The sequence below is a fragment of the Populus euphratica genome, unplaced genomic scaffold (assembly GCF_000495115.2).
Source record: "Populus euphratica unplaced genomic scaffold, PopEup_1.0 scaffold1.1, whole genome shotgun sequence".
Taxonomy (NCBI): domain Eukaryota; kingdom Viridiplantae; phylum Streptophyta; class Magnoliopsida; order Malpighiales; family Salicaceae; genus Populus; species Populus euphratica.
This window is the reverse complement of record NW_011499845.1, coordinates 628,785-643,426: the sequence shown is the minus strand read 5'-3', so window position 1 is coordinate 643,426 and position 14,642 is coordinate 628,785. Positions and strand designations below refer to the sequence as shown.

The window sequence follows — 14,642 nt, the reverse complement described above, 5'->3', positions numbered from 1 at the left end:
AAAGAACTCTATATATATATATATATATATATATATATATATATATATATAGTGTCATCATCCAGGAAAAGACCAAAAACTGGCAAACAGAAATGCATACAGCAAAATCATACTCGATGTCTCAGCATATCTACTAGAAAACTTATTTTCAATTGCCCTTCCCACCTAGAAGGAAAGGACCCAGTGAATGCATGAAAGTAATTGGTTCTAAGTTTGAATGATCACCAGCAAGGTTGTACCTTCTAATGAAATTATTTGGTTTTGCCAAGTTGGTAGTTGTTGTTACAAGCACAGGGACAGGAGTTATCACATTAACCCCTACAAGCTCAATTTTCAGGGGCTTCCCATCAAGCTGAACATTATTGTATCTCTTGATAGCTGCTAGAATATCTGTTTGGAGTGCAAATACAACTTCGGCTGTTCCCTGAAAGAGTGAAGTTTTTCCAGCCACAGGAAGACACTAATAATTCCAGGGAAAAAAGAAAAGGAAAAAAGAGAGAGTCAAACATCAATCTAAGATACCTTTGATCTCCCACGCATATCATAATGAAGCGAGTACCTCAACAAATCACCAACCTCGGAGAAAAATCACCTGCATAGGGAGTACCTTATGTTAAATGATGCATCTACGGTCCCTAAACTGCAGCATCTTGTATGATTTAAGCAGACTGACCTCGATTATAGGACACGTGACAACAAAGTGTCCTGCTGCCTTTTTTTTTTATCATCGTCATGAAAGAACTACAGCAATGATCATAACAAGATTCTTAAAGCCATCTCAAAAGCTACTTTCAAGCGGTATGATGCCAAACAGCAATTTATACTATACCATCACGGCCTTAGCTACTGCACACGTACATTCCCATAATACCCCAAACCTCAACATCATCATTCATGACTGCAGATTCACGATCAGCACAAATGCCCTGTTGCTGTCAGGTAAAGGCTGTGAATCTTTCCAAAAACTCATAAAAAGAAAAGGCATCACCAAGATCACTGGGATTTTTCTAAAATGAGCCTTAAAGGAGACACGTGTAAGAGATTGAAATTTTAAAATATCAAAACTTTCTTCCACACTACCTTTGCCTGCCCAACGGCAGAAAATAAGATAACTAGCTCTTAACATGCAGACTAGACAAACCCAAATTGCTTGTATAACTCATAAAAATAGCATTACCCGTAAAAATATCAAATCTACGTAAACCCCTTAACCCACAATCAATAATACTTTTTTTTTGTTTTTAAAAAATTCACATAAATAAGCAAGGAAATGATAACTTAAGTAACTTAATATCCTCATTGGAAACACCATGATCCCAGTTTTATATTTATAATTTAGCCTCTCCATCAGACCCATCACTTGCTGCTAACAATATTGGCTCCTGCTGTACTTGCATTACCTGTGCAGGTCGTACAGGGTAGGGTTTGGGTCGGGTTGCGTTACAACGGGCGAGCCAACTATCAGGCTCTGCACCCAAAACCGAACCCTAGCCTCTGCCTCCGGAATCACTGCTATGCCCTCATGATCTTTGCTCTTGCGGATGAGATCGTCCAGACATGTCCAGTACGCTGGACATTTTGGGAAATTTATCCTCCTTTGTTTTGGATTTCAGTGCATCTGTAGAATGAAACAGAGTTGAAGAAGAGTGTGGGTGATATATATATGCATCCGCATGGGGTTTTTGGAGGGCACGAATGTTTCGTTAAACGTGCCTAATTTTTGCGTGGGTGATATAATTGCAATTGACTGGCTTATCTAAAATTTTTGCGTCGTTCATGTAAAACACACAAACTTTAAATGATAAAATAACACAACACAATAACCTGTGAAAAACTATATAGATTCATGCCTCGACGCAGGCTCTTGACTGGTATATAATTGAAAATCCATGCAATTGACTGGTCTTGACTGGCTTATCTAAGATTTTAACATCGTGCTCTGGGCTAATGAATTTTTGCAACTAACATGGATCTCGGGCTGAATACGCTTTCCTCCAGTTTATCTATAAAGTCTGTTTTACCTGTATATGTGCTCTGTAATCATAACTAAGCTTCGAAGAATAAAATCTCCTCTGTTTAAAAACAAAATCCAGCTAAAACCACTATAAAATTCGAACATGATCATTGCAATTTACCCAAATAATCAGCATAATTTATAATCTCATTCGACTCCATACAAGCAAAACAAAAACTCATTAATGTTTTCAACCGGGAGTTTTTTCCAGCATGAAAAGTTTTTTCTAAAACAGTATAGTAAAAATAATAATTTATATGTAGGTGTTATTTATATATTTTAAATTGCTGATGTTTTATTGTGTGTTTGATATTGTAATATAATACATGTTTTTAAATGTATTTTTAATTTTAAAATATATTAAAATAATTAATTATGTATTTTTTTAATGTTAATAAATTAAAATTATTAAAAAAACATTAAAAATATATATCAATTCAATATATTTTTAAATAAAATTAATTCGAAAATACTTCGAAAAAAAAACAGAAACTATTACAATTTGAAACACCGTCTTTAATACAACTAGCGTGGATGGCCCCGCCCCCCCTGTTCATGGAAAGAACTCACCATGTTCCCCTTTCTAAACTTACTGCCTCACCTTCTGGTTTTCCATGTACGTTTTTTAACCCCGTTAGGAATCAGGGCAAACTTAACGTAAATTCACGTGTCAACTACACGTGGATTTTTTCTCTTCAAAAAATTACCCCCCCACACACACACGCAACAAATCCAACCTGCCCTCCGTATCAGGGACGGCAACAAGTAAAGCAAGAACAGATCCCGTAATTCTTCTACACAACAAGTACATCTTCGTCACTTCAGCTAGCCACGTACTCATCACATCAGGCCGCCCTCAAGTTCGTTTTCTCGATTTCCTCTTCCTATCCCTCTCCACATGGCCCATCAAAACGTCGATTTTTCTAGAGAGTGAGAATCATTAAAAAAAGAAGAGGGTTCTTAGAGCGAGAAAGAGATAATTGAGAATAGTATTATTTAATAATACAAAGACTAAATCAATGGCGTCAAATAACCCTAGTCAACCAGAGTTCTCGACCAAAACAAGAGAAGAAGGAGAGGTCTCTTCTTCATCCAACGACGACGTATTGCCTCCCTAAGAAACCCTAACTCTTTTCTGTTTTCAATGCATTTTTCTTTATCTGTTTGATTGCCAAGAAAACAGTCAAAGTAAGTGAAATGAGAATGAATTTGTTTGCTCATCGTACTTCTCATGCCTTGTTTTGGTTTTCCTTTTTTTTTTTGAAATTTTCAATTCCCGATGAGAAATTCGCAGTTTCAGTTTGTTGTGTCAATTTTTAGCTGCATCTGTTAGCTGATATAAATTAGCTGCTACTTTTGTTTGCAATAGATCAGGCTTCTGTTTGGTTGATGAGAAAGCAGAGAAAAAGGAAAGAAAATTATTTTACTGACGGATTTGTCAATTTGTGTTCTGATTACCAGCTGCTTCCTCTGAGTCGGCAACTTGTCTCAGGGTTTAGTTGACTGCAATTTACTACATCAAGAGAAACCGAAGATTTACTCATTTACAAGTCTATTTGATTTCGCTTGTGCACAGTGTTTCAGCAATGCATATAGATGGTTTATAATTAGGTTTTTCAGTTTGTTATATGCAGTTGCGATGGGTTGTACTGTACAGTTATTATTCTACCATACGTGTCTGTTACATTCAGTTGGAAATCAATTTTACGATATAGATTTATGTGGCCTTCTATTTATGCTCGTGGCAATGATGCCTCAGGCTTTAATGGTTTTGCGGAGTTGGTACTTCCTTTTGCACATATTTTCCGTCTCCATCAAATTAACCATTTATAGGTCTCAAGTGTTTGTGCGGGAGGGAGAGAGCATCAACATTGGGAGATCTGAATATTTCATCGTACCAAAATGAATCTGTCCGCAGATCACCTGTATTCTACCTGTATTATGTGGTCGTTGATTTTGCCATACATGTCCTTTTTGTTTTGTTAAAAACTGATTTTATGAAGTAGAATCACATGGCCTTTTATGTGGAATTATTCTCATTGATTTGGTGTTCCCTTGCTCACGTACATGTGTTCTTGTAAGTGTGAGAGGGAGAGTATCAACTTAGGGAGAATTGAATAATTACATATCACTTTATTTTGTTACCACATTCCACTACAGCTATGCAAAGTGCAATTAGGGCACTTATGATTATCATGGGATTTGCTTGTTGTTCAACACATGTTTTATTTATTTTGAAGTTACTACAGTAGGTTCCATCAATTGAATGTGTTTACATTTGCAATGTTGGCTGTATGAATGAAGTTCTAGTGGCTCAACCTTTTCTTTTCTAGTCGAACTTGTTAAAATGAATTTTGATTTTCTTTCTTGCAGCAAAATCCTGTTGGCTCTTCTGCACTGTTTGCCGATGCTTTTAACACACCTGCTTCCTCAAGGACCATTCCGTTTCATCCGATGAACAAATTCACTTTATCCAATCGGGCTGGTAAGTCCGGCTTTCCATCTGATTGCAGGAACTTGGTTTCCTATATATATTTCTCAGCTGCCAAGTTTGTGTTTGGATTTATGTTATAATAATACTTTAGCTTGTGAATCTTTCATGAAGAGTGGTGTTTCTCACTTCTGTTTTGATCTGTTAGCTGATGCATCAATAGCTAGTTTTTGCCACTTGCTCTGAACATTACGTTCATGATACTTATATATGACTATATTTACATGTAGCCTTCCATGCTAAGGAAGTTTTCTCAATTGGCACATCTATGATGAAAAATAATATATCATTTACCCCATAGCCAATTGACTCCAAAGCGTATAAAGATACCTGTATGTATCTTTACACAAAAGCTTATATTCTCAGCTTTTCCAAGATTATCTATGCATATAAGATACCATTTAAAAAAAGTTTGAAGTTTAATATTTTCCCACCAATTAATAATCAAAGAATTCTTCTTCTTTTTTTTTTACCGAATGAGAGGCATCTAAAATCACAAAATGCTATTGATTTATCGCACATAGAGGAGGACCTCGACCAACTTAAGTCATGCACTCCATGCAATCTAATTTCTATGATGCATAAATGTCATTTATGTTGTTTTGTAACTCAGTCACATGTGGATTTCCCTACTACTTTGTTTTGCCAACTTTTACCTAGCTGCAACATTTGTGTGTTAGAAAGAATTGGTGATGTATTTAATTGATGCTAAGGACAAGACATCCTGCTGTAGAGTGCTTTTTAATGCAGCCATTTCTCCTCCACAGGCAAGGCCATTTTTAGCACTAATCCCGCAAGATATGTTGATCTGAATCTCCAAACATCACAACCAAATAATAACAAGAGCTTTGAGAAGAATAGGGTGCCACGCATATCTGCTAATCCTGGAAAGTGTGCATCTTCAGGGGCTAATGATAACTTGGTGATAAGATTTTCAGATGATGAAAGTGGGAGTGAATCTGAAGATAGAGGTGACAAGCCTTTAAAAACTAAACCCAATACAACCGTGGTTAATGGAAATGGAAGGCTGCCCTCCTTTTTACCGGTAAAATCAAGCACGTCACTGCAGACTTCTAGAAATGTGAACCGTGTTCCCAAGAAATCATCAATGAGTCGCACATTTAACTCGTCAATGACAAAGATAAATGGAGTTGCCAATTCCAAGGGTGCTGACTCCTTGTCTGTTGGGCAAGATTCTCAAGTAAAAAATATTAATTCCATCAAAAGAAATCTAGCAAGCCAAGAGCATGGTATTGAGCAAGGTGTGGATTTGAACAGCACTAAGGTTCAGGACTTGAGGCAGCAGATTGCACTTCGGGAAAGGGAACTGAAGCTTAAGGCAGCTGCACAAAACAAGGAATCAGGTTCAGTTTCCGACAAGTGTATGAACATTTCCAGTAGTGTGACCAGGAAATCTAATGCAGCTTCTTCTGAAGTTGGGCAATTAGCACCAAAAGAACCGGACAGGAAACGCATAAAACCTGATGGATCTTATTCAAAACACTTAAATTCAGATGGCCAACAAAAGATGCTTGTAGAGAAATCTAATTTACTGTCAAAAGATCAAGCGCTGGAGAACAGTAGTTTGCAGGATAGAAATATGGGTTATTTTAACAAGAAAGAAAGACCGACAATAAGAACAGAGTCGAGTGTAGTTAAATGGGAGAGGCAAGATAGGAGGGTGGATATTTCATCAGCAAAGCTACCTGGTGGGTTGAAAGATCAAGGAAGCTTTGTTATTTTTCTTAAATAGTGTTCCATGGTGTAATCTATTATTTACTTCAATCAGCATTTTAATGTGTCACAGCTTTGCACATCAATGATAATTCCAGTCAGCCTGACATGAGCAGAATGCAGATGGATCCCTGTGTGGTATCAAACCAGACCCCACTGCTGACTAATGCAAATGCTAGTACTTTATTGAAGAAGAGAGTAAGTTAACAACGAGAAAATTAGTTGACTTGGTGTTGTTTTCATCACAATTTCTCCCTTTCTGTTGTTGAACTCTTTTATTCCTGTTTCCCTTGTGTAATTATGGATGCAAATTTTGCCTCTGGGGCCACCCTCATTCCTGTACTGATATTAAAGTAACTTCCAGAAGAGTGTTGACTTGAATCCTGTAAAGAATTGCGGAACCCAGCCACCAGCTTGTTTGTTAAAGACATCAACTAGTGGACAGAATTTAATAAACAGCTGTGAGCACTTGCAAGGCATATCTGGTGATAAGCTGTCCTGTCAAGTATGTTACCTGTATCAAATGTTAAAATGATCGCCTTTGATTTATCATGTTAAAGTTTCTTGAACTCCTCCTGCATTCCTTGCCTCCTCTTATTTTGTTGGACTTGCATTTATTCTTGTTCACAGGCATCTCTGAATTTAAACCCTTGGAATTGTCTGGGAACTGTAAATGTGGCAGAGCATAACAGCATAGATATTCAGTTGTTAGTTGAAATGGAGGAATCCTTAGACAGGGAGCTGGAAGAAGAACAAGAGCACAGACACAAATGTGAAATTGAAGAAAGAAATGCTCTTAAAGCTTATCGAAAAGCACAGAGAGCTTTGATTGAGGCTAATTCTAGATGTACAGAACTTTATCGCAAGAGGGAACTGCACTCAGCTCACTTTCGATCTCTCATTGTGAATGATTCCAGTTTGTTTTTTCCCTCTAGGCAGCATGAACATGTTGGCATTGGGATGGACCGTGAAAATAATGTATCTAGAAATGTGGATTTAATACCCTCATCAAGCGATCAGATGCAGCCTGAGTATAATGGTTGTAATCAGCCAGTGTATGATTCAGTCACTGGTGCTCCCTCAAATTCACTTTATCAGCATGTAAATGGCCATAGTTTGGGATCCGAGCCATGCAGTGAACCTGATGCTAGTACATCAGAGCCATTGCCCCGCAACAGCCTGATTGCTGCAAATGGAGTAAGCTCTCAATCCAATTATTCTAATATTTCAGCTGGGGAAGATGAAGAGACATTTCCATTGGACCATGAGACTGATCAACCTATCTTTAAAATTAAGCGAAGAGATCAAAATTCTGTGGGAAGGGAAAGCCACACAGATTGTCATCCAAACAAAGATTTTTATGTTGATGGCCCTCAGGATTCTTTGATTCTTGAAGCAAAATTAAGATCCAAACTATTTGCTCGTCTACCAATCAGAACCTGTTCAAAGAATGGTGGTTCATCCAACATGGATCCTGCAGATGAACCAGGGATTGAAATTGACAACAGAAGTGAAAGAACCCAGGGAAGCAATGTCAGTATACCATTGTCAGAGACAGAAAAGGATCGAGATTATGACCTTGAAGGTAATTTTCTCACAGTAGAAATAGATTTTAAGCAGTTTTTTGGTCTTGAATTATTTTGCTTTTGGAACCACGCTGAATGTCGAGTTGATCAATTATCCCAGTTGCTGATATTGATATTTGTGCAGTTGTATGGTTGTTTTGGCTTTTTTGCCTCATTTATCTTCGTATGTGGCAATTTTCATGCTCATGCACACACAAATATGATAAATGTAGTTCTTGCAACTTACTGCATATGTTAATGTAAAATTCAGTCTTTCCTAGTGAACTTGTTTAGCAAATAGATTCAAATGACTCGTTGTGTAAAACAAATGCCTTTTGGTCATGTCAAATTCTTTTTCTTGCTATAATACTTTCCTTTGTCCCCTATTATGTGCGTGGTTTACTGGGAGTCTTGTAACTAGCTGAACCTGAAACATATTAGTATAATTTAGCATTTGGGAATGTGATAACTAGATCGTGCTATATAATGATATTGCTCTTTATTCTTTGCATGTAGCACTGAATATTGATGAGAACTGTTTCAAACTTGTAGCACTGAAGATTGATGAAAACTGCTTCTAGTTTGAAATTACTGGGCAAACTTAAATGAGTAGAGGAATTCTGAGAATTTGAAGATTCTGTCCATTGAGGAATGCCACATTTCATTTTAATTCAAGTTTTTAGCAGTCAGCAATAACTGGAAAAAATCTTCTACTGGTGTTTTCCAAAATTTATCCTCATTAGGAGGGATAGTATGATTCTTAAATAACTACAACACAGTGGAATCTTATAAAGAGTTTATGACCTTTTCATTGTGGACATGCAAATTGGAACGCGTATAAAGGGAAGAGATAGACTTAATATGGTTGGTGGTAAAGTAATTTGAGTATGTAGATATTTTATTCTATATGATTCTTGTTTCATTTTATTGTTCCTTTTCTTTCTTGAAAAACTTTCAGTAATTTTCCTTCTATGCAGGCAATGATAAGCCTGAAATAAGTATATCTGAGCTTCCTGTCCAGATTCAGAGCCATGAAAAGAATTTTCATTCTGCTGCTGATTCCAAGGACGATTCCACTGGAGGTCATCAGCTGACAACTTCTGTCATATCTTCACCTCTTTTAGTATTGAGGAATGCATTTGCTCAAATGAAAGCTATGTACCCAATGACTTTGATAGAATCACAATGTAGAAAAAACCAACAAAATGATACCTGTGGTGATTTCATTGTAGAGGATGGTTTTATGGACACTGAAGAAATCCAGTGTGACAACGTGATAGCAAAGTCAAAGGAGGAGATTATAAGGGGTTTACGTGGAACTGAAATTGGGACTTTTACCCACAATGTGGCAGTTGACCCATTTTGGCCACTATGCATGTATGAGCTTCGAGGAAAATGCAACAATGATGAATGTCCTTGGCAACATGTTAGGGATTTCTCTGATCAAAATGTGCATCCAAATCAGCATGATGATTCTGATAGTGCTGGTATGACTATTCCTTTGACAATTCTGAATAGTTTGAATTGCTGCTTACAACTGTAAAACAATGCTTGTGCAGATTGTCAGGTTGGATTAACACTGCATGAACAAAAATGTAAAGGTGGAACAAAACTTACCAAGTGTCACAGTGTATTGAATCCACCAACTTATCTTGTTGGCTTGGATGTTTTAAAATCCGATTCATATAAATCTGTCATTGCACGGAGAAATGGGCAATGCTGGCAAATACAGTTCAGTCTTTGCTTAGCTTTATCAAGTTTCTTTCAAAAAGATTTGCTTGCTGATCAGTCTTCTATCTGTGCTGATGATGGCCGTATCGAGGTCCATGGGAGTTGGAATAGACAGACATCATACTTTCAGAGTAGAGAGAACACAGTGGTCTGTTTATTTCTGTTTTCTGTATTCCTGGCATAATGTTTATCTTTGATTGTTTGCTTTTGTTGCATTGCCAAGATGTTTTGTCAGTAACATTAATGCTCAGTAGTCACTTTGTCTTGGTATTCTCTTCAATTAAGTACAAGCCATTGGTGGGAATATATTTTTGTGGTGTTTTATTCATAGATCTTATAGTACATGTATTGTCAAAACTCATGTTGTCATGTGTTTCCCTATCCTTCATATAATTTTGGTTGAGTTATGAAAATTTGCTTAGTGAATTGTGTCTCTTCTTGGTTTGATTCAAATGGTTTGTGCTGGAGACTTTGCTATCTTGCTGTGTCTATTTGAACATTCTTTTAAGAATGTAGCATGCAAGTGTGAAGATTTGGTTTACTGTCCTCCTCTGATTGGTGTGTTTGTGTTCTATTTTCCAATTACGACATTAAGTCACAGGCATTTATTTCTGTTTCATTGCATCCTAAACCTTGTCGCTGAGGAATCTCTCTCCTCTCTTGATCTAGTGAAAGGAAGAGGGGAAGGCAGCGCATATAAAAGATTCCTGTTGTCAATTCTATTCTCATTATTATTTTTTTCTGAAACAATTATAATTCTGTGCAGCATATATTATGCTTGCATAGGTCTGCCTCCATTACATATTTCCTTATCCACTTCATATTTTATTTATTGCCATATTTGCTTTATGTTTTACCATTATAGTCTTTTGCTGTTTTCTTCTTGGTTCATCCTCTCATTTATGTTGTTCTTCCTGCTTGATGTATACTTAGAATCATCTCAATCAAGCATTAGCCAGCAGTTTGCAGTCCCATGAAATGGCTCTTGTTTTTCTCTGTCAGGAGGTTTACAAGCTGGAGGGTATGAAGAAGGTAAAGTATGTGGTTTCTGTTTTTACTTGTAGTATCCTTGTTGTTCAGAAACTTCTAATTACCGTCCTAAACCTTTGTTCTACAGCCTCTCTCCATGCTGTCACGAGCAATTGAGGCTGATCCAACATCCGAAGCTCTGTGGATGATGTATCTGCTCATTTACTACAGCAACATTGAGTCTGTTGGGAAGGATGACATGTTCTCCTATGCGGTATGTTATAAAAATTTAGGAACTAGACCTAGCTATTCTCCAGAAAATTGCTCTTGAAACTGAGATTCTGAGACTGGTCAAACGCTTTCTGGATTTGCAAGTATAATTAAGCTACAGTTCCATGCTTTCAGTAGTACAAATCTATTTCATAGAAGTGAAAAGCAGCCTCTGCAAGTCAAGTTTTATTCGTAGCCTCCTGTTTTGCACGTGCAAGTTCTATCGAAGTAAAAGAGTTTTCCAAACTGTAATTAGATGATGTCACTAGCCTAATCTGGCTGAAATTCTACCAGTTACTTTCTTTTCAAGTCATTTGTGATGGTTGAAGTTTTCAAAAAAAGAGGGGAGCAGTTTTTAAAATTCAGCTATTTTTTCCCATGAGGGAACCTTCTTTCCATCAAGTTTCCGTTATGAAAACAGATCAGATGTGGGCTTGGTTGGATTAGTGTACGTGCTTATGCCTTTGTTCCATGTGAATGTGCCTGCTATTCAATGTTGTCATTGTTTAAAACTGGGTCACATTTTCATCTTGTCTTTTAAATCCCTTCCTCTCTCTTCCTTTTACTTGACAGAATGCAAACTTTTGTATGGAAACCCTTTTCCTCTTGTCCTTCAGGTTAAAAACAACGAAAGATCTTATGGACTTTGGCTCATGTACATCAACAGTCGTATACATCTTGATGATCGACTGGTAGCATATAATGCTGCTCTCACAGCGCTTTGTCGCCAGGCATCTGCTTTTGATAAGGGCAATATGTATGCTAGTGCATGCATCTTAGACTTGTTCTTACAGATGATGGATTGTTTGTGCATGTCTGGGAATGTTGGCAAGGCCATTCAGAAAATCCAAGGACTCTTCCCTGTGGCAGCTAACTCAGATGAGCCTCACTTTCTGTTGCTCTCTGATATCCTCGCATGCTTAACAAATTCTGACAAATATATCTTCTGGGTTTGTTGTGTGTACTTAGTTATTTACAGGAAGTTACCTGATGCTATTGTACAATGTTTTGAATGTGACAAGGAACTCCTTGCAATTGAATGGCCTTATGTTCACTTACCAAATGAAGAGAAGCAGAGGGCTGTTAAGCTAGTTGAGATGGCAGTGGATTCTGTTGAAATGTCTGTCAACAGTGAATCACTTGAAAGTGACAAAAATGGCAGAATGGCGCAACAGTTTGCTCTCAGCCATATTAGGTGTACACTAGTTTTTGATGGCTTAGCTTGCTGTCAGAATTTGTTGGACAAGTATACGAAGTTGTACCCATCCTGTGTAGAACTTGTTCTCCTGTCAGCAAGGCTTAAAAAAAATGGCCCAGGCAGTGTGAGCTTTGAAGGGTTTGAGGAAGCCATTAGTAATTGGCCAAAAGAAGTCCCTGGAATTCATTGTATCTGGAATCAGTATATTGAGTGTGCCCTCCAAGAAGAAGGTCCTGATTTTGCAAAAGAACTCACTGTCTGCTGGTTTAACTCTGTTTCAAAAGTTCAATATCCTCAAAATGAGATTTTGGATGCGGTGGATAGTAATAGCTCACTTGGATCACTGGAATCAGCTTCAGCATCAAATCCAAACTTTCTGATACCCAACTCTAATCAGATGGATATGATGTTTGGATTAATTAATCTATCTCTTGCTAAATTATTGCACAATGACCACGTCGAAGCTCACGTTGCCATTGACAGAGCACTGAAGGCTGCACCTCCACAGTACATCAGACATTGCTTATCAGAGCATGCTATGTTCTTGCTAAACCATGAGCCAAAATTAAGGAAGGATGCTCCTGTCAGTGAAAAACTGAAAATTTTGAATGGTTATTTGAATGATACCCAAGCTCTCCCAGTTTGTGAACCATTATCTAGACGATTCATTGACAACATTGAGAAGCCAAAAGTTCAGCAGCTAATCAGTAGCATATTGTGTCCGGTTTCATCTGACTTTTCTTTGGTGAATCTTGTTCTTGAAGTGTGGTATGGCCCCTCTCTTTTACCCCCAAAGTCAAACCAGCCAAAGGAATTGGTGGATTTTGTTGAAGCCATCTTAGAGATGGTGCCATCCAACTACCCAATAGCTCTTTCTGTTTGCAAGCTCTTGTGCAGAGGCTACAGCAATATTAATGTTACTTCTGACAGTGTTCTATATTGGGCGTGCTCAATCTTGGTCGATGCAATCTTTCATGCTATTCCAGTGCCACCGGAATTTGTGTGGGTTGAAGCTGCAGGTATTTTGGGTGATATTTCTGGTGTCGAGTTAATTTCTGACAGGTTTTACAAGAAAGCTTTATCTGCACATCCATTCTCTATGAAGCTATGGAGTTGCTATTATAATCTATCAAAGAGTAGAGGATATGCAAGCACTGTTATCCAAAAAGCTAGAGAGAGGGGTATTGAAGTTGGTTGATGTCTTTTTCTTAAAGATAGCTGTCAGTTTGATAGAGTTAGTTCTGCTGAAGAGATAATTGAGGCCAGTTTTGCTGGTTGACACCCTAGGAATGGGGAAGGAGTCAAGTCTGTAGATGGTGTGCTGGGTTGCATGACGATCCTGGACAAGTTGTTCTGGGTGCTTGTTCACTGTAAAATGTTGATGAAGTTCTGAAACTAGGAATTATAGAAATATACACAGGATACACTGATGAAAGGATAGGTTTTAGCTTATGTTTTGCGAAGTTACTTAATAGATCAGGTTTTCAGCCCCCTTTTTTTCCAGCCTTGTCATTCTTTGTTTTGTTCCTTTTCTGTTGTCGTTTTTACATTTCTTCCCAAAAAAATTTTCTTTTGTACCGTAGAATTCACAATTTCACATAGTTGGAAAGATTATAGTTTCATTATAAAGGAGTCATCATTTTGATAGTTTCCTCTCTGTTGCCATTACTTTCTTGTTCTTGCATTCAATTTCTTCTGGGTGTAGTGGTCTTCTGCTGCCTTTCTATTTGTATGGTGGATTGTAGAAAAAGATCTCGTATGGCTTGAGAAATAGGGAATGGATTGGGAATATTTTTCAATGCAATGGATGGTTGACTTCACGTAAGCCCTTTGGTTATCTCCCTTCATTTGATTGGAGTTGTGGTGGAATGTGCGAGTTTGTTGAGAGCGTCTAGGAGGCTCAACACAGTTGTGGAGAAGGGCGAATGCTTTCGGGAGAGCAGAATTCTGAAAATAGCTTTCGTCCCTATCGCAGGAGGAAGCAAATGGATGGCAAGAGACAGTTTAAGGGTGGACGTAGAGGAACCTGTGTATGCCAGAAAGTAACGAGAGGTGAGTTGGGAAAGAATTTCTAGCCACTGGGTTCTGCTCTGTTTTGGAGAGGAGAGTGGAGACAGGTGCAATACAATTTTAGGACATCTTATTTATTCTTTATGTGCTCGGAGATGCCATTTTTTGTCAGTTTGCCATGGCCAATGAAACTCCTGAATGAGTGCTGAGATTTGGCCATGATTTGCTACCTTTGGTTTCATAAAATAGCAGGTTTTTTATTGAATTTATAGAGTTTTCCATGATTGTTTGTAGATTATGATAAAATAATTCATCTTTTGAATTCTATTATTGATGCTGAGTCGTTAACTTTGCATCTTCAAAATGCTTGTCACGTGCACCATCTCATTTGATTCACCAGTCACCAGAATCAGTGCAGTTTACAATTTACAATGTACATGCTCTGAAGTTTAGAAGACAGGTGCTCAGGTTGTTTTGAAAATGACAACTCTTGAAACTCGTTATATCAGTCAATAGGTTAGAGGTAGGTTAAAGAAATGGTTCGAAAATATTTGAAATTGTTTAAAATCACCATAGCTGCTACTGTCCTGCTTGTTGGTAACAGGAAACCACATGGTTGCAACACTAAGAGGGATTACAGGGAGCCTAAGAGAACAATCT

At 37.7% G+C, this 14,642-nt stretch overlaps 2 protein-coding genes across 6 annotated transcripts in view; one reads left to right on the top strand and one right to left on the bottom strand.

Annotated features, from left to right (window-relative positions):
* Positions 1 to 1,298, bottom strand: part of LOC105126509 (THO complex subunit 4B-like) — a 2,669-nt gene extending 1,371 nt beyond the window's left edge. The window contains exons 1-3 of one of the 5 annotated variants that reach the window (XM_011027655.1): positions 1,288 to 1,298; positions 523 to 592; positions 240 to 424 (exon numbers count right to left, since the gene is read on the bottom strand). In XM_011027655.1, the coding sequence (XP_011025957.1) occupies positions 240 to 424; positions 523 to 540 (203 nt within the window). In that variant the 5' untranslated portion in view covers positions 541 to 592; positions 1,288 to 1,298. Of the gene's footprint in view, positions 1 to 239; positions 928 to 1,287 lie in introns of those variants that run through there. The other 4 variants (XM_011027500.1, XM_011027577.1, XM_011027423.1 and 1 more) reach the window with 4 other exon arrangements.
* A 1,581-nt stretch (positions 1,299 to 2,879) lies between these two features.
* Positions 2,880 to 14,314, top strand: LOC105127860 (uncharacterized). Its single transcript, XM_011029320.1, is given in 12 exon segments — positions 2,880 to 3,202; positions 3,672 to 3,796; positions 4,388 to 4,499; positions 5,273 to 6,214; positions 6,313 to 6,437; positions 6,604 to 6,744; positions 6,870 to 7,824; positions 8,782 to 9,291; positions 9,364 to 9,683; positions 10,469 to 10,567; positions 10,653 to 10,778; positions 11,392 to 14,314. Coding segments are annotated over 12 exon segments (5,403 nt in total). The 5' UTR covers positions 2,880 to 3,033; the 3' UTR covers positions 13,171 to 14,314.
* Positions 14,315 to 14,642: the final 328 nt, after the last annotated feature.